Source organism: Chionomys nivalis, chromosome 2 (genome assembly GCF_950005125.1).
Source record: "Chionomys nivalis chromosome 2, mChiNiv1.1, whole genome shotgun sequence".
NCBI lineage: Eukaryota > Metazoa > Chordata > Mammalia > Rodentia > Cricetidae > Chionomys > Chionomys nivalis.
In genome coordinates this window covers 109,384,033-109,409,814 of record NC_080087.1, presented here as the reverse complement: position 1 = coordinate 109,409,814, position 25,782 = coordinate 109,384,033, and the positions used below count along the sequence as shown (strand labels likewise).

The 25,782-nt window shown below is 36.2% G+C and overlaps 2 protein-coding genes across 4 annotated transcripts in view; one reads left to right on the top strand and one right to left on the bottom strand.

Moving 5' to 3' along the window:
* The window catches only part of Gigyf2 (GRB10 interacting GYF protein 2), a 139,664-nt gene that overhangs the window by 52,100 nt on the left and 61,782 nt on the right, over positions 1-25,782 (top strand). For all 3 annotated transcript variants that reach the window (XM_057754646.1, XM_057754637.1, XM_057754656.1), the window contains exons 7-8: positions 2,736-2,847; positions 4,119-4,159. In XM_057754646.1, the coding sequence (XP_057610629.1) occupies positions 2,736-2,847; positions 4,119-4,159 (153 nt within the window). The remainder of the gene's footprint in view (positions 1-2,735; positions 2,848-4,118; positions 4,160-25,782) is intronic.
* Positions 9,362-19,704, bottom strand: Kcnj13 (potassium inwardly rectifying channel subfamily J member 13). The gene is made up of 3 exons (XM_057754670.1): positions 19,611-19,704; positions 13,875-14,350; positions 9,362-11,886 (listed from the first exon to the last, which is right to left on the bottom strand). Exons 2-3 carry the CDS (start codon positions 14,332-14,334, stop codon positions 11,264-11,266), a joined length of 1,083 nt encoding a protein of 360 aa, XP_057610653.1. The 5' UTR covers positions 14,335-14,350; positions 19,611-19,704; the 3' UTR covers positions 9,362-11,263.

The following is a 25,782-nucleotide window of genomic DNA, read 5'->3' as shown; positions in this document are numbered from 1 at the left end:
AGTTCACTCATGAGCTGTTAACTGTTGGGCCATCTTTTCAGTCCTAACAAAATTATTCTTGAAAAGGAGAGGGGATTTTTTTTTCTCATCCTAAAACCACTGTTGTAGAGGAATATTCTTGTGTTAGAATAGTTACTATTACATTATTTTAGCATTTTAAATAAATCTGTATGTATTCTGAATGTGGGGCAGAGGAGAATCTGCAAGTGATACTGATGAAACTGGAAGTTAACTTGGAGATTATTATAGTTAAACTGTGGTTTTGACGTCTACTTTATAGATGTAGTGGACTAATCAAGAGAATATCCATTGTGCCTAAGATTAACTCTGTACAGTTCTGTAGTGTTTAGTGTTTGGTAAGAGTTACAGAAGTATCTTTGTTATCTGAGTCAGTTATTGATATATTATGGTGAACAAGTAGAAGAAATACATGGATGCTTGAAGTTATTTGCTTCATTGTATGCCTTATTTAGAATCTATTGTTTTAGGGCAGGGGATGTATTTTTGTGGCAGAGTGACTAGCATTTGCACTGTGCTGGATTTGGTACCCAGCACTATACAGAAAATAAAGCTCCATCATTTTCTTCTGATCATTTTGCTCTATGGGAGAAATTTTGCTAGGGATCCTTGACTCTTAACTGTGCAGCTGTGTGGACAAATACTAATATACACACACACACACATACACACACATTGTTTTTTTTTTGTTGTCTTTTTTTTTTTTTTTTTTTTTTTTTTTTTTTTTTTTTTTTAGTTTTTCGAGACAGGGTTTCTCTGTAGCTTTGGTGCCTGTCCCAGAACTAGCTCTTGTAGACCAGGCTGGCCTTGAACTCCCAAAGATCCGCCTGCCTCTGCCTCTGCTGGGATTAAAGGCGTGCGCCACCACCACCGGGCAACGCACATTGTTCTTGAGTATGCTTTTGTCATTTAGTAGCAAAGGTTTGAATTTATATCAGTGCCTTATTCTGTAACTTCATATTGTTCTAGGATATTTTGTCAGAATTTATTTAGCCAAACATTATTACATTGTTTCTAGTGTTTTGAAATTGAGTTGTTCATTCTCATACACGTGTTTTCATGCCTTATTTAACAGAATACAGGCTAATAAATGCCTCATTAGGTGATTTATTTTTATTTTATTTTTGTTTTTTTAAGACAGGGTTTCTCTGTAGTTTTGGAGCCTGTCCTGGAACTAGCTCTTGTAGACCAGGCTGACCTCAAACTAACAGAGATCCACCTGCCTCTGCCTCCCGAGTGCTGGGATTAAAGACATGTGCCACCACTGCCCAGCAGGTGATTTTATTTTCATTGATGTGTGAGTATTATAATTTATAGAAATTTAGATGGTTTAGGTCAATCACTTGGCTTGGCCTCTTGATGCAGTTAAGAGACAATAATTACAAGATATATGCGCTAATAGAATATTGTTTTACAGTAAATTTAAAATAAGTACACTTGAAAATATACTATAGATAGTGTTGTAAATCTGCAAGTCAGTTACATAGCTGTTCATTGTCACAGTCACATACTGTATACTACATGTTGTTCAATGCGCCATGTTTTTATATGACTGGCAGAACAGTGAATTTCTTCAGACCGGCATTACCACAAATACTTGAGTAACATAAGAAGTTATGTTATTACAGAGTTTTCAGCTCCATTATAATCTGGTTGAAGGTAGTTCCAGTAATTAATATATCACTGTTTGAAGCTATATGTAGTGCGTGATTGTTTACATACTTATGAGTGCCTCTCCTTTTTTCCTCTTTCCCCTTCTCCCTTTTCTTTTCCCTTTCTGTTCTTTCCATCTTTCTCAAGGCTTTTGAGTCATTCTTGATGTAGTTCAGGCTGGGTTTTGAAATTTTGATCCTCTGCTAAGATAATAGATATGCTCCACCACACTTGACTCTGCAAAGATATTTCTGCTAGGATAAATTCTGATAGAGTCACAGGTAGATAGCTAACCAAATGGTCTTCATTAGAAGTATGTTTACATTTGAATTGCAAGGCCTCTAAATCCCTACATAACCTGCTCTGTGGTTTGATTTTAATGTTGCTATTTTCCTTACCTCAAGATTTGATTCAAGTATGTAGGATGCCTTTTATCCTTTAAAAATGCAGTTCACAATCCTAAAATTGTACAATTCACTTCCACTATTCTTCTGTGATTAGATAAAAGTATTTTATTGTGCTTGACATTTTCCACTATAGTTTCTCATTACAAATTCTCCATATCAAGTTTTTTTCCAGTAGTTATTGAAAATAATCAACTAAAACATTCAGTTTACAATGGTTTATTGAACTTAGATTTTCCGTGTTGATCTTTTCATTGAGCTTCATGTTGATGGTGCTTATTGTTCGGTACTGGGATTCTTTCAGAAGTATTTTGAGCCGGGCGGTGGTGGCGCACGCCTTTAATCCCAGCACTTGGGAGGCAGAGGCAGGCGGATCTCTGTGAGTTCGAGACCAGCCTGGTCTACAAGAGCTAGTTCCAGGACAGGCTCCAAAACCACAGAGAAACGCTGTCTCGAAAAACCAAAAAAAAAAAGAAGTATTTTGTTTGTTTTGTTTTTCAACCCATAAAGAGCCATTAGAGGCCTTGTTAAATACTTAAATGTAGAATCTTGCTTTGTACAGGAACAGACAAAACTTCACAGAGATTAGCCTTTGATTTTGAACATGTACTGGATGTTGGTTTTTGACTATTTTCTCTCCCCCTGTTTTCTTATTTTCAGGCAGAGGTAGAGGTGAATGTGGTTTCTACCAAAGAAGCTTTGATGAAGTAGAGGGTGTGTTTGGGCGAGGAGGTGGCAGGGAAATGCATAGATCACAGAGCTGGGAAGAAAGGTAACTGAAGTGTTCAGATTGTAATATAAGGATTTGTCGTTCTAAAACTCACTCCAGTGGGATTCTATAGTATACTTTTCTGCAATGTCAGTTACTTGGCAGGCTGAGGGAGGAGATTTTGGAGTGTACAATTTAGAGATCCTTCACAATTTAGCGAACTCCTGACTCAAAATAAAAATGGAAAAACGGGCTAGGATTATGACCCATTGGTAGCTCTCTGGGGAGATTCAGCCCTTAGTACTCCAAACAAAACAAAGCACACTGTGTTCCTTTTGTGACCAGTACAGGGTTGCATGTTCCTGTGATCCCAACACTTGAGAGGCTAAGGCAGAAGAATCATGAGTTCCAGACCAAAATGGGCTGCATAGTGAGATCTAGAGAATTACAAAGATTAGGTAGGAAGTTTATCTCCTCTTCATCCCCCCTTTCCCAAGAAAGAACATTCTGGAAACACAGAACTTACTCATTTCCTTCTTTTTAGAGAGCTGAAGCCTCTGTACAGTTACAGAATTTCATTCAAAAGTATTAACTATTAAAGAGCTACCGTGGTTAGAAAATTTTAGATGCTCCTTATTTAAAACTATAAGCATGGATAGGTAAATAAATTATTATTATAAGCATGATTAATTGGTTTGTTAATTCATTAGCAGTCATTTTGTTGATATGTCATTTTGTTGGTATGAAGAATACATCTTCTCAGGGCTTTTGACTTTGTATGAAGTCTGGCAAGATTTATGAGGGCAGTGGCACAATAAAGGCATAAAAAGGAATGTAAAGGAATAGCTGTTGTAGTATCTATAATATAGAAAATGGAAACTGCCCAAACAGATGATAGTGCCATTAAATACTGACATTTCCGCGCAATAGAATATGTCATATAATTAAAGTTATGGATGAGTTCTGATCTCAAAATAAGGGTAGAAGAGTTAGGGTTGTAACAGTGGTAACTGTCTTGTGCAGCACCCCGAGACTCTGAACTTAGTACACAGAACCACAAAGGAGATTTAATGACATGGAAGAACATTGCCAAACTAGTATATAAAATAGTCTTATCATGTTTCTAACTGAAATGAATAATATTCTAGTCATTAGAAGCTAATTTTTGGTAGGTGGTGTTGTGGAGTGTTTGTTTTCATTATTTTGCTTTCCTGTATTTTCTTAACATTAGGTAGCAGAACTGATGTTAAAGGGAGTACAGGAAAGTGAGTATCATGATAGGAAATCTGTGTTGCTTTCCAAGCCTTTTTTGAAATTTATTTTGTTTCTTTTAGGGGTGACAGGCGCTTTGAAAAACCAGGAAGAAAAGATGTAGGTAAGGTTCTTACTGTTTTGAAATATATCCTGGACTCCCTTGTTATTAATATTCCACAAGGCCCATACAGAAAGATATAAACTTGTGCAGATTAACTGTTACCTGCACATATCCAGGAGATGGAGCTGTAACACTGTTGGTTTTGTAGATTGTAAGGCCTTCCTTCCATGGGTGAAACCAGGAGTGGTGAATACAACTTTTAAGAGTTCCTTGGTTTGATATTTTAAGGTTGTGTGTTTTCTACAAATGACACCTTGATGGACTGAAATGCTAAATCAGGAACTAATCTGGTTACCCCTTATTAGCATAGAAAATATCTCATGGGTTAGAACAGGAAAGCTGTTGAAACTGTGGCTTTTGTGTGAGAAGGCAAAGGCTAAAACAGAATATTCTTACTTTAATCAAGTATTGGACTATTTTTCTTTTATTGTGTATTGTATGTATAATATGTATATATGGAGCTGAGGGGACACATATCACACCATGCATGTCAAGCTTGTGGAGTTGGTTCTGTCCTACCTTCATGTGGATTCTGGGGCTCAAACTCAATAGCACCTTTACCTGCAAGCCATCTTGCAGGCCTGACTTCATTTACTCAGTATGTTTCTTTTTCTTGTGAGATGTCAGCTGCCAGATGAATTACACAATAAAGGTATTTATGTAAGAACAAACTTAGTAAGGAAAGATAATTTAATGTTTATGATGATTTAGTTAATTAGTAATGTTAAGAAGGGTTTTCTAACTGGTAAATTGATGGTCTGCATTAATATTTGGTGAAAAAAAGTACAAATTCACAGTATCAATACAGATTTGAAAATTTTCAATTTCTTTATTCCTTCAAATACCAAAAATGTTCCACAGAGTATGATTGTATTTGATAGTGATTAATATTTTTCATAAGCATGTTAACTATAAGACTGTTCATAGACTGAATTGAATGGAAATGGTTTATAAACAAGAAAGTTAAGATGATAAGTTTCATTTCACTGCTTCCATGTAAAACTCACCTAAACATTTTTGAAGTTTAGTTTTAATCATTAATGTGGCATTGGGAATTCTTGGTTCTCATTAATGAAATGACATTAAATGAGTGTAGCATGATGAAGTTTAGGTTTGACTGGGTAACTTACTGTCACACTTCACCTATATTGTAGACAGACCCTTTTGTGGATGCTGCCTGGAGATACTAGGTAGAACATTTGTTCCTATCTTTTTCTGATTCATTACTTTAAAAGCATCTTTGTGTGTATATTGTGTGTGCAGGTGCCCACAGAGGCCAGAAGAGGTTGTTGGATTCCTTGGACCTTGAGTTACAAGTCATTGTGAGCCACTCTATATTGGTGTGGGGAACTGAACTCAGGACTTTTGGAAGAACAGCAAGCAGTATTAACTGCTGAACCATCTCTTCAGGCCCTGACTCAGTACTTTTACCCTTGATTGTGGAGAAGTGATGAAGGGTAGTACAGGATTTGAAATCAGAAGGGCATGTTTATTCTAAGCTCTCATATTCCTTATTCTCAAAGTAAAATGAGAAGAGTATTTGAAATCATTTATTCATTTAACAAACATTGACTTCCTAAATATGTTACAGGCCTTTTGCAGGTGCTAATAATGTTTTCTCTAGAAGATACTTGCTGATCAAATTTTCAGATCAGTGTTCAGAGGGAGTAGGAATTTGAACTTGATAATAAAAGGCCAACTCTAATGAAATGGAAATTTAACAGCAGAAAATGCAATCTTACGTAAATAAGCTATAGAATATAAAGTATGGAGTAGCTCCTTGGCAAAACACTTAGCCTTATTTGAGATGACCTCAGTTTCATGTTAATCAGCAGTGTATAGGTCAGGGCAGTATTTACTAGATCTAAATTACTGTCAGTGAGCCAGAAGATGGAGAGCTCATTGCCTTTTATTAGTTTCAAATTTTTTGTTTATGTGTATGTTTGTATGAATGCATGTGCCCTCGTGTGTGCCTATGAAGGCTAGAAGATGATGTTAAATCCCAGAGAACTGGAGTTGCAGTCAATTTTAAGCCCCCTGATGTGGGTGCTGGGAAACTCTGTTCTGCTGCAAGAGCAGCGAGTCATCTCTTCAGCAAACACCCCATCCCTCATCGCCTTTTGTAATATTAGATGGTCTAAGCTTTGTGTTCACTTTGGGATCACATCTTGAAAGAAAGGGGTCATGCTTTGCTGTTGGAGGCCAAGCCACTTGAAGCCTTGTGATTGCAGCTGCATCAAGGAAATGGGTTGTTTGGATAGGAGACGAAACTGTGGGCAAGATGGAGCTTTGAGAAGGGTTTGCAGGGTTACCACAAACACTGGCTTACAGATCATATGAGTGAGAAATAGGGCTTGACCTGCTTGAATTTAAAAGTCTAATGTAAGGTTCAAGGAGGCAGGTGTTAAATGCACTTTTAAAATGATCTAACGGTTTCTGAAATTGTTGGGTGCTTTGGGGAAGTAGTGAATTTTCTTGGTGAGATTAGCTTGATTATTTATTTATTTATTTATTTATTTATTTATTTATTTATTTATTTATTTATTTATTTATTTTAGAGGCAGAGTTTCACTATTTTTTCTGGCTGACCTGGAATGCACTATGTAGACAGGGCTAGTTTCAAACCTAGATATTTATGCCTCTGCTTAAGTGTTGGAATTAAAGGTTAAAGGTGTACCACCATGCCCATCCCCTGTATAACTTGATTTTTTAATTTTTACATTTCAGTGGCAGGAACAGATAAGTAAAAGTTTCATTGTTATCATTATTTGTAATTATTACATGAATCTAATTAATTTTCCTAAACTGCCTCTATTTTGAACAATAAAGGTATTTTGTACTCTACGTAAGCCTTTGATACGGTGAATCCAGTTAGGCATAGTGTTGAGTTTAATCATAGCTCTTTGGGAGAAAAAGCTAGCAGATCACTTTTAAGTCCAAGGCTAGCCTGATCTTAAAAGGTCCCGTCCCTTCCACAGCTTAACAACAACAAAAAAGAAAAGTTGAACCATAAAAACATAGTTGTGAAATGTCAGAAGGGTATGGTTAAGGAAGGTAGTAATATGCTGGTTGTGTGTGTGTTAGACTATAGTACACATCTAATAGAATGCTTTGGTAAGGTGAGTTCAGATTAGCTGTTCAGGATTCTGATCTTTCTGTTTTTGTTAGTAATTGACATTTGTTGAAAGTGATGCAGATTAGAATTTGTTAATGATAATTACAGCACCCTCTAGGGATAGTGGTACTAATTTGTTGAGACAAACTGATATATTGATCAATTGTGACATGTTCTATGATATCAAATTAAGATAATTCAATTATTAAAGATACCAGAATGACTTGTTCTTTTTATTTGGAAATTATGGTTACTTTTGTGTGTGTATGAATTGTACATATGAGCATGTCTGTGTCTATACCCATAGAAATGTGTGTGGAGGCCAGAGAAGGATGTTGTGATTTCCCTGTCGTTTTCTACCTTATTTACTTGAGTTAGAGTCTGTCATTGAGCCTGAAGCTGTTTTGGTTAGCCAGAAAATTCCTAGAATCTGCCTGTCCTGTCCCCTCGCATCCCCAATTCTGGGGTTACAGGCCAATGAAGACATTTTTTTTTTCTTTTTTTTAATATTTATTTATTTATTATGTATACAATATTCTGTCTGATTGTATGCCTGAAGGCCAGAAGAGGGCACCAGACCTCATTACAGATGGTTGTGAGCCACCATGTGGTTGCTGGGAATTGAACTCAGGACCTTTGGAAGAGCAGGCAATGCTCTTAACCTCTGAGCCATCTCTCCAGCCCCAAGACATTTTTTGCTTTTTTTTAAAAAACATGGATTCTAGGATTTGAACTTAGGTTCGTGTGTTTATACTGCAGGCACTCTTACCCGCTGAACCATCTCCCCAGCCTCAGCTTGTTCATTTTAAAATTAGAAAAGGGCCATACTATATACCCACTCCATTCAATTAATTAATTAATTAATTAATTAATCTATTTATTTATTTTGATGCCAGGGATCAAACCCCAGGGTCTTGTGAAGACTAGGAAAGTACTCTGCCACTGAGCTACAGACCTAGCATATTTGTTAGCCTTATATGTGAAGATAAATGGGCAGAATTACAAACATCTGGATAAGAAACATGGCTTACCCCCTGGAAATACCCCTGGGAGAATAAATAGGTGGGGAAAGGCCTGTAACATTATATTTGTAAGTCCTATTCAACAGGAATTGATTGCTGCACAGGAAAGATTAGTTCCTGTGATCATCTTGTAGTTTCTGTAAGAGTGAAATAAAAATTATCATTAAAGACAAATGATTTCTAATGACATCAGTAGGCTCAGTCAAGTATGATACATCATACATTTTTATGTGAAGTATCTGGAAATAGTACAGTACTCTTTGTAAGTCCACCAACATGGATACCTATCAGGTTGAGTTTCAAGATACAATATGCATTTTGGTGTGAAGTACTTGGAAACACAATGATTTTGGTTGTTGTTACACTTTTTAAGCATAAATCTAAGTTGAAGATTGTTGGTAACGACTTCTCTCCAGTTTTTTTAGAACTTCATACTTTGTTACTGGTTTCCAAGAGTAACTTTACTTGGCTGTTAAGTTGTCTTCATTGTTGAGTATATGAGTTTCCAGTGATTTCCTCTTTTCTTCAACTTATATTTCATATTCCCGAGAGGATAATGCTCTCTCTGAAGAAAACTTAATCCTAGGAACTCTGATTCTTTGAAATAAATGAAAGAATTTTGGACAATGCTACCAGAATATTTCTGGTCCTTGAACAATGATTTTTTTTTTTAAATTAATTTACTTATTATATATACACTTGCCAGGAGAGGGCACCAGATCTCATTACAGATGGTTGTGAGCCACCATGTGGTTGCTGGGAATTGAACTCAGGACCTCTGGAAGAACAGCCAGTGCTCTTAACCTGAGCCATCTCTCCAGCTTCCTGAACAATGATTTTGAATTACATTTTTTTTGTAAAATTATTTTTATACATCTGAGTGTTCTGCTTGCATGAGTGTCTGTGTACTGTGTGTGTCCACCTAGTGCCTGGGGAGGCCAGAAGAGGGTGTCAGATCTCCTGAAACTGGAGTTAAAGAAATGGTTTTAAACTGCTTTATGGGGTGCTAGGAATCAATTTGGGGAGCTCTGAAGAGCAGCTAGTGTTCTTAACTACAGAGCCATCTTTCAATCCCTACCAACCAATCCTTTTTTTGGCAGGGGCGGGGAGGGTGAGGAAGGCACTTTTAATTTTCAGATGTTGATTTTGCCTGACTAGTAACTATGGAATTAGATTTATCTTACTTAATTGGGGAACATGAAACATCTGTAGGAATATTTGAGTTTCAAATGTCTTAATGTATTCACTAACAGGCAGTTTGATAAAGTTGAAATCTGTGTAAGTGATGTAGTGTTCTTTAGAAAGAAGCATTCAGGGAGTCTCAGATAAGGTTTTCTTTTCACAGGTCAGGATAATCTTGATAAGGAATTTCTGCTGTTCTCATCAGCAGTCTTAAGTTGGTTTGCCTGCCATGGAAGAGTATATGTCTGCGATTTTTAAACAGCAAAGCTTCAAAATAAATAGGTTCTGTGTTCTTAATAGTCTTCTGCTATTATCAGTCTTAGGACACTCCAAAGTTGTTCTTTATTTTCTTTTCCTTTTGTTAAAAAGTAGAAAAATGTGACTTGCTGTTCTCTGTAACATTACTGTTACTTACTTAGTATGTATTTCAAGATGATCCTGTCTGGGTCATCACACAGTGAAATTTAATCTTGTACTTTTCCCACTTAATCCCAAATAAGGGAAATGGAAGAGGAGGCATGCAGTTACAGATCTCTTTGAAACCTGATAGTATGATTTTTTTTTTTTTATTTTACTGGAGGACAGCTCAAGGTTTCAGTTGAAATGAAGATTGTTTAAAGAAGTATCTTAAGCATGATATTAAAAAAGGGTTCATCTTAGTATATATAAAATAAAGACAGGCAGAGAATGCATAATATTCATGGAATATTAGACTTGGAAAGAAACAATAGAGATCATCTAGTCCAGCCTCCTACTGGTGAATAAACACTCATTTTGTGTTTATAGAAAAAACTATTTGATGTTGGAAACAGGAATTTGGGTTTGAAAATACTTTGTTACCTAATTTTCTGCTTTGTCTATTGGAGATTTTTTCCTAGTTGCATTATATCTTAATTCAAGTTTTGTATCTATAAAATCGTAAATTCATATTAGTATTTAGGAAGGTTCTACGACTTTTTTATGTCATTGAATGGGTCATGCATACTAAGATAATGCTTTCAGATGCTGAAGTGATTAACTTTTAGATCCCTACTTGAGTATTATGCAAGTAAGAGTTTAAAATAGTAGAAACATACAGTTTTGCATCTTTTGCCAGAAATACCACCCTGCAGGTTCTGTCTGGGTCAGAGCTTTTCTTACTTGTTTTGAATATTCTACCAAAAATGCATGAATATATATACATGTGTTTGGGTATTGTAGTCAAATGCTTTTGGGGTTATCTATAAATTTATATTGTTGCTTTTCTTTTGTATTTTTGTATCTAACTGTTAAAAATTTGGGCGATAATGTCCTAGTTTTGTAGTTTAAAGAATCAAAGGAATGATGTTTGCTGTCTTGAAAAAATAAAAGTCGTAAAAGGCTGTTCACTAAATATTGTGAAATCAGCTTTCCACCCAGGGAGCTAGGCTTGAAATTAGACTGTTGCTTTAGTTTACAAATGAAAATGAGAGCTGATTTTTCTTAGAGTTCAGCTGTGTTAGCTTTCACTGTCCATTTTATCTTCCTTATTGATACCATGCTACATCTTTGCAGCTTTGTTCACATGGGTACCTATCAGATTGAGTTGCCTTGATTTGAGCAGATTACCACTGATAGAAACTTGGTAGCATAGACTGTTTTGTTTTAAGTAATGTGTATAGTTAGCTTAGCCATTTTTTTTGTGAGCATAGACATGATGTAGTCAGCATTGAGGAAAAGGAAACATGAGATACAGTGAAGGAAAATAGCTGCATAATTGGCCGGATATATTTAATACATTAAGAAGTGGGATGGAATAGGTGAGTCTTATTCTGTCAGCCCTGTTTCAGAGATTTGAAAATTGTCAATGCTTTGTCCATTGATACGAATATCTAGGTCAGTCCTGTGTGGACTCTTAGAAACCACAGGAGTTGAATGTTCAGGAACAGTCTTGTCAAAATTCTCCATCTTGACTTGATACTCACCTTTGGAACCTCGAGTTATCAGAGCTGCAAAATGGTGATGTAACATGATCTCAGAGGGTAGGTAGGATGTCCTTCTTTGGCAGATTTCCCCAGTGCCTTCTTGCATTGCTGAGAGGAACACAACTAATTCAAAGTGTGGAGGGTTCTCATGCTGGAGCAGGGTACCTAGAGGACTTGCTGGTGTGATGGTATGGTAGTAGGTTAGTGGGAAGATGAAGAATGGACATTCCTCAGAACTGATGCCGTCAAGGTGGAAGTCCACACTGGTCTGGTAGAGTTCACCATTTTCTCTTTCCTGGTATAGTACAGCTGAGACCCGAACACTGGTCAAAGGGCTGGGCCGGATGTTGGCCACTTGGAAGATAAGATTAGGTTTGCCATCTTTGTGAGCTACTACTGCTAAGTCAGTGAAGCGAATTGAGAAAGCTCTGTTTTTTGGCCGTGCAATCTTCGCCACAAAGGCACCTAAATTAAAAACCATTGAGATATTTTTGTTTTATTTTGTCGTTTTAAAGAACAGAAAACTTTAAATCTCAATACCTTTTCTGAATGGGAAAAGTATGCCAAGTAGTTACATATTTCTCACTCATTCCACTCATTCTGCTGAGTAAGGAATTTATACCGTTGTTCATTTAGATAATCTTACTTAACTGAATTTTTGAGAGTATATGTAACATTTCTGTTAAGAACCAACAAAAAGCCCATGATTTCAAAACAGCTGTAAGAAAAATTTGATTTGTTAGGAAGAAATGTAAAACTTTATCTTATAAGTTACAAAGATCAAGAACTGATAATTTTCTATATTCATGCTCTTACTTACAAAAAAGTAATAGAAAATAAATTCAGTATGGTAACAGTTGTACATCTTAGAGTAAAGAATAGATTCAGAGCTAAGTGATTAGAAAAGGAGAGGGCTGGAAGAAGGGTAATGTATTAAAGAATGTTTCACTTTGAAGTTTCTAGTAGGCTGTTTTTGGGAAGCTTGCCATCAAGTGATTCAATATATCTTTTAAGTGCATACTTATTGTGTACCACTGACAGCTATAGATGAGGGTTTCCTTAACCGTTCCTGTGCCTCAGAGTCTGTTGCCTGACTGGTAAGGCATATTCAATCCTTATAATTATGTATATACATATGTGTGTGTATCTATATAGTTTATATATGTATATAATTTATTTTATGCATTATGAGTGTTTTGCTTGCATGTTTGGTATTTGTTCATTATATGTATGCCTGGTGTCCGAGGAGGCTAGAAGAAGGCATTGTTGTAAGCCGCCGTATGTTTTCTGGGAATTGAGCTTAGGTCCTTTGTAAAAAGAGCAACAGGTGCTTTTAACCACTGAGCTATCTCTACAGACCCCATAATTATGTTGTAAGTGCTTAACTATTAAATTCAAACAGAGGAAGTCAGATATATTGAAATTCAGTTAACATTTGTAGAAGTGTACAGTATTACATATGCTGTATCAGTGCATTAACAACATCTAGCAGTGGGTTATACTGTAATTCTGAAGTATTGTAGTTAACTTGAAATACCCGATTCTGTTTATACCGCAATTACTGGTAGTGTGTGGGTATCCATCTACCCATCTACCGATCTCTCCATCATCTATCCATCTATTTGTCTCTGTATAACTTAAAATGCATATCATACATATTTATGTACAACTTCATAACTGAAGGAAATGGCAGATTTAGTTAGGGATTAAGTGCAAAAATTTAAACATTTTCCCATCTAAACATATAGATTATCTTAAATTTATCTAAGAAAGGAGCCAATGTAAATATACTTATAGAAGTTAAGTGATTTGTTACAAAGATGTAGAGCCAGTTGGTAACACAGTGGGTCATCTTTCATGATGTTCAGTGCTTATCTATTAGTCTATTAGTGTGCTTTTTTTGTGTATGCTAAAAAAAAAAAAGAACCAGCAGTGTTAGAGGGAAGAGTCTTGTGTGTTACCAGACATATAGGTAAATATTTATGGCCATATTCCCATTGCATTTTTTGTATATCTGTAACTTTAAAACATGGTGCTGAATGTGCTGCTGGGGGCTTGTGTTGAGTATGTGGTGATCTCAGAGGAGAATGTTCTACCATGAGAAAGAAGATTAAGAAGTCAGCTTCTTCTGTCAGGTAGCATGACTGTTAAAATTTGTGTTTAATATACTTACTCACATACTTAGCAAAATAACTTCTGTGTGAATTACTTTTAGGTTTTTTGTTACTAATTTTGCATAGTATATTCCTGCAAGTTAATGATATGGTCCTTTTTTCTTACATAGTTCTAGTATTCTTTATTTCTATTGTTTGTTCCTAGATTCTTTTCTTTCTCTCTCATTACCTACTTATAATAATACAAATAAATTGTTTATAGCAGACCTGCCTATAACCAACTATATACTTTATAAAAGGCTTGTAGTATTTTTTTTCTTTAAAAACAAAAATAATTACCTGTGATAAAAGCCTCTAGCATGAGGCCTAGGAGCATTTGTATGGCAAGTAAGGCGATTGCACTTGGACAGTCACCGCTGGGGAACATAGTACCGTAACCAATTGTAAGTTGTGTCTCCAGGGAGAAGGAGAATGCAGCTGTGAAACTGGTGATGTACTTCACACAGATAGTGTGGTTTTCAGGTGGGTCGTCGTGATCTATTTCCAGATCACCATTCATCTCAGCTAGAACATACCAGAGTACTGCAAAGACAAGCCAGTGGACAACAAAAGAAGCAGAAAAGACCAGCATCATCCAGCGCCAGCGCATGTCCATTAGGATTCCCCATGCATCCCGAAGATAAGCAAGACCTCTTTGAGCACCATCCATTTGAAGTGTGCTGTGGCCATCTTTTGTGACCATTCTCCGGTATCTTTGACTTAGAAGAGGAGCATTAACTTTACAATTACTGCTGTCCATCTCAGACTGCACTTCTCTGAAACAAGAGTAAAGCAGTTAGTCCTTAGCTGACTTAGAGTTCATATTCATGAGTTCTGAAGCTTTCTTATAGTATTTATATAAGAGGGTAATTACTGGTCAAACCATTTTATTTATTAATTGGTTATGTATTATTTTAGGATATTTCTTACACTTTCCTTGAGTGACTGTAAAAATACCATTTGATACTTTGTTTTCTACATATATATTTGAATTCCAGAGGGTGAGACATATGATTTATGCTTTTTTAATACCTACATTTATCTTTGCACAAAGGGAAACATTAAGTATTTATTGAGTTAACTAAATATTATTTCTAAATAAACAATTTCTTTAAAATTTGCTGATAATTATGAATAATAGTTAAGCAGACTAAATTTAAATTTATAAGTATTCTATTCTTTAAATAAGTACAAATCATTGAAAGTTAGTCTACAATACTTTGTTTTCTTGCAGTTGCTGGTAATTAAATCCAGAACTCTGGACCTTGGGCTTGCTAGACAAGGACTCTATATTGATCTAGGTCCCCAGCATTCTGCATATGTTTTGATGTCAGACTTAATACTAGGTCAAGATTTATTTATGTTAATCTTTTAGGGATTCACAGGTTCTTTTATCCATCCATCCATCCATCCATCCATCCATCCATCCATCCACCCATCCATATGTGTTGTGTGGTATATGTTTGTTGTGGGGTGGGTGATAATGTGTTCCATGGTGTTCTTTTGAAGGGCAGGAGACAATCTGGCAATCAGTTCTCTCCTTCTACCTTGTGGGTTCAAGCTCGGGTCATAGTCTTAATGACACTCACTTTACCAACTACACCGTCTCACTGGCCCCAGATACACAATTTTAATGTATTCCTTAGAATTAGCCTATTGAGAACTTTGTGAGTAAGTGTTATTTTGCCATCGTGTATATATTGATATAGTCTTTCTGTCCTGGTTGATGGATGGATAGCTGTGGGGCACACACATTCTTGGTTCATACTAAATCATTACAAAATAAGAAATTCCTGCCTGGAACTCATTGGTAAAGCACCCATCTAACATATCTAAGGCCTTTGGTTCAACCCCCAGTATAACTTCTACACCTCAGTAAAAGACATTCCAACTTGATGTATCCAGATAACACCCTTTGTCCCTGGTACTAGGAGTGGACTCTGGAGCCTTATGCATGCTAGGTAACCTCTTTCCTACTGAGCCCTCCTTCCAGCCTTAATAATGATAGCTTTGAGAATAAGTAAACCAGAAGAAAAAAATTTAAACGTTTAACAAGCAAAAATAAACAATAAAAATTCATATGACAATTTTTGTGATCAGTTTTCATGATGGGATAGGCTTTCCCCTATGTTGTTAATAGATATCTAATGTATGACCAACCTTGGACAAAGTAAGTATATATATCTATATCAGGAGTTTTTAAAATGACTCTCAGGAACAAATCAAGAAAGATGGCCTGCCTCTCTTTCGCTAAAGGCACTTCTTCCAAAGTAGATACCTTGAGAGTACTGCATACCCACTTCTGTTCCTCTTGCCCTCTCCCCACTCCCCCATTTTTGTTTCCTTTGGTAGCATAAGTTGGTAAACTTCAGATTCTCTTGCCTTAGTCATCTCAGTTCTAGAATTACAACATGTGCTATCATGCCTTGCTGCTTTCTTCCTTTTGATACTTAAGAAGGTGGAGTGATGTTACTTGGGGTTTACTGGATTGGTCTGTCTAGGGACTCTGGGGTTTTAGAGACTTTTTCTGTAACTGGGTTTGGACATTGGACATGTGTGACTTTGTCTTTTGTCCTGAGGCTATTGTAATCTTTATTGGTAAAACCTGGGCTATTTTTCTTCTGTATTTTTCTCAGTTTTGAGCTACATCTAATTGAACACTGGATAGTTAATCAGTTTAGATAAGAGCTCATTTCAGTTTCGTGTGATAGAGTTTAAAAAACAAAACTTCATGTTGTATCACTTATTGCCCTATCAAGTTGTTATATCATTAAGAGTGTATTTTTTTGTTGTTTGGCAAGTGCTGACAAGTGAGCCATACCTCAGCCCATATTTAATGCTCCTTATTTTGCTAGATTCTTAAAATATTTTAGACCTGTTTTCTTTCCTTTTAGAGACAACAAAACTTTTATAGATACTGTGCAAGGTACTTCATACTGTCTACCTACCCCCCCCTCTTTTTTTTTTTTTTTTATAGGAGCCACAAAAGTGTATAGAAAGGCAAGAGATTATACACATTACATGAGAGCTTTGGATTATTTGCCTAGTCTGGTTAACAACAGTTAATTTACATTTAATTTTTTCCACAAGAAGCTGTATATTCAGCATTCATGCTATATTATATTCTAAAGCTGATCTTTGATGGTTCCTAACACATTTAGTAGGTGTTCTTCTTGCTCCTGTTACTGAAGTAACTAGTTTAAACCATGTCTGCTCTATACATAATTCTTAACGGTGGTAATGATTTATAATAGTAGCTGATATATATTGTTTATCCTGTGCTAGGCACCATTCCAAATTCATGGGAGGCTAAAAGGCAGTGCGTTACGTAAGATAAATTCAGTATTAGTTGCTTTATTGTCACTGATAATGCTTCTTAACTTTTATAGTAATAACTACTGATACTATTCCCATTTTGTAATGAAAGTGAGGCACGATAAATTTTCCAAAATCATACGTTTAGCAGTTACTGAGTGTTATTCTCAAGCATACCAGAATTCAGAATTATTGCTAAAAGCCAAGACATTTGACTCTGGTTAGCCTTTGTGAGCAATACTTTGTTCAAGAACCAACATAGGGGCTAGGAGTGGCAGTACATGCCTTTGCTCTCAGCACTCTGGAGGCAGAAGCAAGAGAATCTCCAGCCTCATCTGCATAGGCCAGCCAAGGCTACATAGTGAATAAAAAAAAAAGGCAAAAAGAAAACAGAAAAACAGGAACCACTAGATATTGGTACTCCAGGAATGCTTATTGTGTTTAAGAAATAGATCTTTAGTTCAGGAAGACTTCTTTTTTAAGACTTAAAAATAAGTATAATCAGAATTATTGTAAAATACAGTAAAGTAAAGCAATCTGAAGAGGGGCATCTTATGCAGCATTGCTTTGAACATACCTTGGCAGATAAGAAGATAATTAAAAAATTATACTGTTAACATATTTTTATAAAAGAAATGGTTTTGACACAAGGAGGAAGGCTACAATAGTGGAGCTGTCAGACTTAGTTGTTCTTGTGTCTGTGGAAATGCCTCTTGTGGGACTGGACACTGGTAATTGAGCCTTTGGAGCCATTGTCCTAATGAAGTACACTAAGGGCTCCCTGCTTTACAGAAGCAGAGCAGATTAAGTTCATCCTTGCTTAAGTCTTGACTGCTATAGAACCCTGTAACTGGAAGGAGAGCCTTTCTATGCACACATTATGCTTCATCATTATTTTCACTTGGGTCTTTTTATGATTGCTTTTGGTTATTTCAGGTTTTGTAGCAATGTTATCTAGGCTCTCTACAATTTCATTTTTCCCCCTCTAGCAACCAAATAACATGGAAAAAGTCATGGGCAGGGAAGTCAAAAGGCCAGTATCAAAACAGTGAAGCATTTTTAGTTTTGTTTTCCCCCATGAAACATTGTTGACTTTTGTTTGGATCATGTTGGGAAGTAGTTGAGAGAAGTAAAATTTTGATCCTCAGTGGATTACCTTGATGCATTCATATAGTCAAGTTACTGCCGTGCAGTGCAAAGAATAGGGATACGCATAGGGAGCGTGGCCTGGAGGCACTGGCTCTGTTTATACAGAGCTCTGTCATTTTGGGCAAGCTACCATGTCCCCTTGGTCAGATATTTTAAATTAAAGCAAAGAATGTGGTTAAAAGAGATTAAATAACATATTCCCTTAAAGTTTACCTGCTAGTTTTTAAGTTTATGTCTAGTTTCTCAACTGATATGTGTTTCCTATTGGATAGTTCCTGTATGATTTTATGTGTGCTTATGTGGTTTAAAATTTTCATTGCTGTTGGTTGATATTTATAGGATTTCCCCCTTCTCCTTCTAATGTAAATGTCTGACTAGTAGACGTATTTCCAAATGATTTTTACATTCTCACAGGCACATGGGGGCATAAATATCTCCTTGTCTCCTTCCCTCCTTCCTCCTTCTCTTCTTCCCTCCCTCCTCCACCCCTCTTTTTGTGACTGGTTTCATAGAGCCCAGGCTGCTCTCAGCCTCAGCAAGTATAGCCAGATGTCTTTGAACTGATGGCTACTGCTTCTGTCTCCCAAGTCCTGCGATTACAGGTATGTGTTGCTGTACTTGACTATGAGTGCATTTTGAATGCATTTGTCTTGATTTAGATTTTTATGTGATTTTCATGAACTGATCACAACAGGAAGTAGAATAGACAAGTGGAAAATTTATATGTGTATCTGTGTGGGTGCTGTAAAATATGCATTTATAAATTGTTTGATGGGGAAAGTACTTATTTTTAGAAATGGTAGTTTGATAGGTCCATTATCGAAATAACACAGTCCATTAATTGGTAGCCCTTAAACTTAGCTTTTTCTGTTGCTGTGCTTCTAGAGGAGTGCTGTAATTCCTGTTAGACAGTTAAGATAGAGGCTGCACTTAGAAATGTTAAATGAGTACAGTGTTTGCTCATGCCTTATGCAAACACTTTAAAGGCTGTATTGAAAGTCTCATAAGCACCTTTCCTGGCCTCTATAATTAGAGCAAACAATGTGAATTTTAACCCAATTATGTAAGCTCAGAGAATAGTTCATATTTTAATTTCTTATATACAGAATCTATTTCAATAATAATTCCCTGCTTAAAAAGAAATTTTAAATTAGGACACATATCTTTTTTGGATTAAGGCAATTAAAAACATAATAGTTTATTCTTCTGGCATTTATTTCCATATGCTTATATTGAGTTTTTCTAATTCTATTTTAAACATATTCTTTTCTTTTAAAGCCACTGAGTTTTATCTGGTATTCTTTCCTACTTATTCATGTATTATAACAAGGAATTAGTATGTATTTACTGAAATAATTGAGAGCTAAACTTTCACTAACGTTTTAGCAGTATGGCTGTTTGCCAGTTCTAAAGTTGAAGAAAAAAGAACAAACCTTAGCTATGACTGCCTAGGTAATGTCTCTGTTGTAAAACTCTATTGTAAGCAATCTTACTTTGTCCCTATTTACTGTCAGTATCCTTGCCTTTTCCCTAAAAGAAAGAATAAAAATGAAGGTTACTTCATGTACTCACCAGTTCTCTTGTGGGGTCAGCCTACCAAGGGTAGGTCTCAGTGAAGTTAGTAGTCTTGTTTATTTGATCAGGTGGTTTTAACCTGCAGTGTAGTTTGTAGGTTCTCTTCTTAGACTGGCTTTGCAGCTTACATTCCTGTGTTTATAATGTCGTGAGGGCTGGTTTCAGCTGAAGCTGATGTGATTGGTCACTTAGTCTGCAGGGGGGCCAATTAGCTTTGATCATGTGGAAAAGAATGCTGGTTTGTTAGGAGGTCTTTCTTTACCCAACACAAACCTTAACAACTCTGGAGAAAGCCTCCAGAACTGAAGTGGAGAAGGGGTGCATTTTTTCTCTCTAATCAGGACCGGTTTTTAGTAAGTTTGCATAATCTTATTTAAGAGTTTATTTGAAAGTTCAAAGGGATAAAATTCCCTGCAAGATTTCCTTTCAGCCCTCTCTCCTTATATTGCCTGTTAAAGTGTGAGGTATCTCTTTCAGTAATCTTTTTTTCCACCATTTCTTGAGGGGAGATTTAGTTGAGTAAGGATGTTTAGGCATAATTGATGAGTTGATTTTTTTTTTTAACTTTCTTATCAGATCTCACCTCATCAGCATGGCTCCAATTAGTTTCCATACGAGTAGGTATAGATCATTTAATTACCTAAACAGTGCACACATCCTCCTTCCTTCTTCCTAATTGCAAGGGAACAGACTTTGGTTTTTGCTTGGTTTTCAAGTTGTATAGTAAAAGCTTGACTAGGAATATGATTGTTTGATGCCTTGTACTTTTCTTTACAGCACCCTGGTGAAAGGAGGAAGGGGTTTTCTTAAGGCTTGCTTTAGTGATCCTTGGCGGATTTTTTTTTCTTTTATTTCTTCTTTCTTTCTTTCTTTCTTTCTTTCTTTCTTTCTTTCTTTCTTCTCTCTCTCTCTCTCTCTCTCTCTCTCTCTCTCTCTCTCTCTCTCTCTCTTTGGTATGTGTGATGAAGTAGAATGAAACAGTGTTCATGGTACAGGAACTGTAGCTCAGTACTGAAATTGCATTTACCTGAAAAATGTCAGCAATCCAGGTTGTAACAGCCTCCACATGAGCTGAAAGTATGGCCTTGTGTAATACCTAGTGAGCAGTATTTTCTCCTCCTCTGTTAGCTGCCAATTTTAAAACTTTGATAAAATGTTATACATAAGAGGATCTGGGAAACAAAGACACTGCTTGTTTGAAGTAAAAGCTTGGGAAGGCCTGCTGGGAAAGTTATGAATGTAGACCAATCTAATGCTACTTAGGAAGGGAAATCCGACTTTGTGGATTTCTCTCCTGCCCTTCACAATTTAAAAAATACATTAATTCCATCTTTGTTTTATTAATGCCAGACATTTCGATACAAGTTTAGGCATAGCCCTAGTAACTTTGACCACTAGAACCAGGGAAAGTAATCAAGGTGAGATTCACATGTAAGATTTATTCCCTGCATTTGTTAGTAGGAACACATTGGGTCATTTTTCAGCTAGCTGATTGAGGAAAACACCTAACTGAAGCAATAGAAACACTAGAGCAAGTAGTGGGTCATTCTTCCCCCCAAAAGCAGGGCATTAGCATATCTGCCACTATCTTGAACCAGTAGGTAAGACAGAAAAGAGTGTCATTCAATTTAGGAAACCTCTCCCACCTTAAATAAAAAAAATTTTTTTTGACTCTGTAGTCTACTGTGCCTTCAACTTACGATTTCCTTGCCTCAGCCTCACAAGTACTGAGATTATAGACATGTACCACTGTGCCCGACAGACTTTTCAATAATATACTCTAGTTTAGACTGTATTGACACAAAGATGATAGAGTAAGTTAATCAGTGTCTTTACTAGGTGTGGTGGCTCATATCTGTAATGTCAGCCATTGGCCAGCTGAGGCAGTAGGATTGCTGCGAGTTTGAAGCCAGCCTCAGCTACACACTGACACCCACACATACACACACGAATGTGTACCCACACATTGACTTATATGAAGTAGTTTTTTGATTCTGGGATACTTCCAACTTGGGAGAAGCCGTGGACAGTGACCACTGATGGCTGACTTTAGAAGTGAGACTTTGACTTTGGGGAGCTCAATATTTTAATGACAGTCACTCAAGTATCTAAATCATTGGAAGATGGTACTATCAGCTTGGCTGAGGTGACATTGGTTATGGCATATGAGACATGCCACCTTCACCTTAAAAGACATAGTAGGTATGTCACAGTAAGGTAATTGGAGTAGGATAGGATCTAAAGGATCTCTTTGTATGAACATAAATGTTACTGTTCCATTGATTTTTTTTTTTTTGGTTAAGAATTGTAATGATTATGTCTAGTGTCACAAACAAGTAAATTAGTCTTTATTAGATCCAAATCTCTGTCCCTAAAGGTACTGATTCCTATTTTAGCTGAAGTAGCTTAGTAAATAGTCTACAAACACACTACAGTTTTTTTTAAAATGACAAAGGATTTGTTGGAGTGCAGTATTTTGCCTACTCTTGTATCTGGTCTATCTGACTGATTACATGTATTCTTAACTTATATAACTATGTTAAAGATACCTAGACTCCAGTTTTGCATGGTGAAAGTTGACAGGCAGCTTCTGGGTATGCTGTCAGCACACTGAGCGTGAGCGCTCTGGGGATGGGGACATATGCCCATTGTTTGAGGTACTTTTTCAGAGACATTTTTACATACTGCAGCTCCCCTAGTCGTCCAGCCAGAAGGCGCTGAGCTTTCAGGACTGTGCACACCAGCTGAGCAGAGATTAGGCTGCAAAAGTTTAGAGACTTCTAGAGTAGACTTTAAACTCCTATTTTCACCTTTCTGAAATTATGTTTATAAGTAACTATTGAGAACAAAGGGAAGTAAGTGTCTATACTTGCATGGGATTCCCTTTCACTACTTAATAGAAAAATACAAAGTTAATTGCTACAAAAATTTGCACATAAACAAGCTTCAAAAGTCTGTCCCATAATTCCACTTTTGCTTTTGGAGTTTGGGTACTTGTAAGCTCCAAGTTTCACAGCTGTAGATTTTGTTGGCTGAATGCCTCTGTGCTCCATCTGAAGTTTTCCATAAACACCATTTTTGGCTGTGAGTCAAACATGCACACAGGTGCCCTTTTACCACTCCTTCTCCTTAGGAAGTCCACCCAGAAGACCAGGCAGAAGTCAGCACTCAGTTTTCATTTAATTTGTAGACGACTCCTATTCTGCCTTGATATGTTAAGGGAGAAACAAGTATGTACTGTCATTGGGGGATACTACTTGTACATAATATAGTACATATGTATTTAACAGCTTTTATATGCCTTAAATGACCATGATAAGAGCATAAAGTATTCTGTAGGTAATATTATTTTCTGATACAGCAGCTCTATTTACTATATTGAGCAGGAAAAAAATGAGTTTTCTTTCTTTCTCTTTCTTATATTACCTTTTGAAGATCTTAGACAGCACTAAGATTCTGAAAGCCTTAGACCATTTTTCCTGAAAAACAAAGTATCCTTGGTCATAGCATACTCCAGTGTAGGGACTCTCAGCCCCAAGCTCCCCCTTGATTGTAGCTTGGGAATAGCTGCTTTATCTAGTCTCTTTTTCCAGTGACTGCCTTCCTCAGATATTCCAGGCAGTTTTTAGGTGTGTACCAGCAGACAGCAAGCATGAGGGCTGTAGGGGTGGGGGCATATTCCTATTCCCTGAGATATTTTTAAAAAGAAAATTCTGATCTGTGTCTTTCTATTTGCTCTCTAGCCAGGAACTGTACAGTTTATAGACATGCATTTACAGAGTATTTTATTAGAGTTAGATTCACTTTTAAATAATCTTCTTTATAAATTGAATTTTAAAAAGTTACCAGAGTTCTTCTTTACTCAACTTTGTCACTGTTCTGACGTATTACAGAGAGAAGAGTTTGAGTTTGAGTGCTGGGAAGGGCCCATGTGGGTGGCCCTCATTGTAGCTCTAGCCACCATAGAACACTGCAATTATTAGACACAAAAAGAGCATAAGATAGCATCTTTTAAACTGTCTGTGAATAACTTTGATGTTTGTCATTTAAGTTTCATCAAGAATACACAAATCTACCAGGCGTGGTGGCACATGCCATTTATCCCAGCACTTGGAAGGCAGAAGCAGGCTGATGTTTGTCCTGAAAATTAAAACAAAAAGAGTACACAAATCTATATTACTTTAAAACTAGATTATACAAGTGAATCTCTTCGTCATTCTACTTGTTGACCAAAACTTATACAACAGATACCTACTAATTAGAAAGAATTCCAAACTATTAGAGTAGTTCTTCATTCACTGCCATTTTTAGCTATTAGAGCAATTGGAAATATATTTTTTATATTGTTTGAAGCCACAGTTCTTAAATTAATTTCAAGAACAAAACTTTTCTATTGGAGAAGTTAACCAGTTATTTTCAGAAATAAATATTTTGAAATTAATTTGGTAGAAATATTGAAATAAAGGTAGTTTCTGCCTATGGATGTTGACATCTCCTAAGTTTTACCAACTGTTGTCCTTTTGGAGCTTGGCAGGCTTAAATCCTAGATCTTCCTTTTCCTACTTCAATTTTACTAGAATTTCCGGCTGCTTCCATTGTGCATAGTTGTGAGTAACCCACTGAGAGTAATGTAGTAGAGATGGGTTAGGAGGTTGCAGGCCTAGGTTCTATTTCTGATTCATGACTCAGCTATGTGATCTTGGGAAACTACCCACAGGTATCCCTTTCCGCACAGGAACAATAGAGATGGTGAGGTTTAACTTAATCTCCTGTGGTTATTAAGACGATCAGGTGTACTATATCAGGACATTGTATCAACTATAATGTATCAGGTCCTTTATTTCCATGTGCATCCCTGGTCTGTGGCCTAGAGAGCAGACACTATGTTCAAGTCTGTCTTTATAATCCTACTTGTGTAATTGTGTCTGTGTATGGAAGAGACACCCTGTTATCTTTTACTCTAGGTTTGAGTAAAACAGTCAAATAGCAAAGTAATACTGTTTTTTTGGGAAAATATATGATAGTAAGCTGAATATGATGTGTACCCAAAGAAACATAATCTCTTTGCTTACTAAAATTTGTGTATAAGAATGCTCATAAATGTACAGTTCATAATAACAAAAAGCAAGAAACAACCTAAATGTCAACAATTCAAGAGCAATACATTGAAACTGTTCATACTGTGAAATCTTGTATACCAGTGTGAAAGAACAAGATATTTTTCAGGGGTATATTAATATTCCATTTATATCAAGAAGTTCAGTGAGTATGGTATTTGCTGTACAAGCCTGATGACTTAAGTTTAATCTCTGGAATCCATGTAAAGATAGAGAACTAGCCTCACCAAGTTCTCTGTCTTTTCACATGTGGATTTTGGTGTGTATGCACCCAACACCCCAAATAAATCTATCTATCTATCTATCTATCTATCTATCTATCTATCTATCTATCTATCTATCATCCCAGTCACAGTTTAGCCTCCCCCAAATAAAGTTTTTTTTAAAGTTTTAAAGGGCAAAATTAAGAAATCAGGATATTGCATAGATTTGAAAAGGCTGATGGGGAATATGTGAAGATTTTTGAGAGTTTTTTTTTTTTAAACAAACAGCTAAGGTGTTAATTTTGTACAATTGTTTGATTAAAAACTCAATGAATTGCACATCTTTTATATGTACACCCAAGAACGTTGAACTGTAATTAAAGGTTTTTGAAGAGGAGAGTAGGAAAGAGTGAAGTCTATTTACAAGTCCTTGAGTCTTTTTCACCCTTTTCTATGGAAAATGACTATGCGTCCTGAAGGTTAGATGTGGGATTATAAGGACTGTTGTCATATAGGTGTCCTTGCTTTACCAGTAATTCATAATTGAAACCTTTCTATTGTTAATATTCATATGTAATATTTAGTATATATGTATATTAGTAAAAAGCATATGACAGTTCTTAGAAATTGTTTCATAGTAATAGATATTTAGTAACTAAAATTTGAATTCTGTTAACTGATTTACTAGTGTTCAGGTAAATTCAGGCTGCTTCATATCAGACCCACTCCTCTCAAATGAGAAATGTCAGGATATAACTGACTTACTGGTCTTGCTAGGCAATGAATAATCATAGAGAAATATTTGCTTTCAGAAGTGGAAAATGGGACTATAGTCCCATTGAGAGTGTT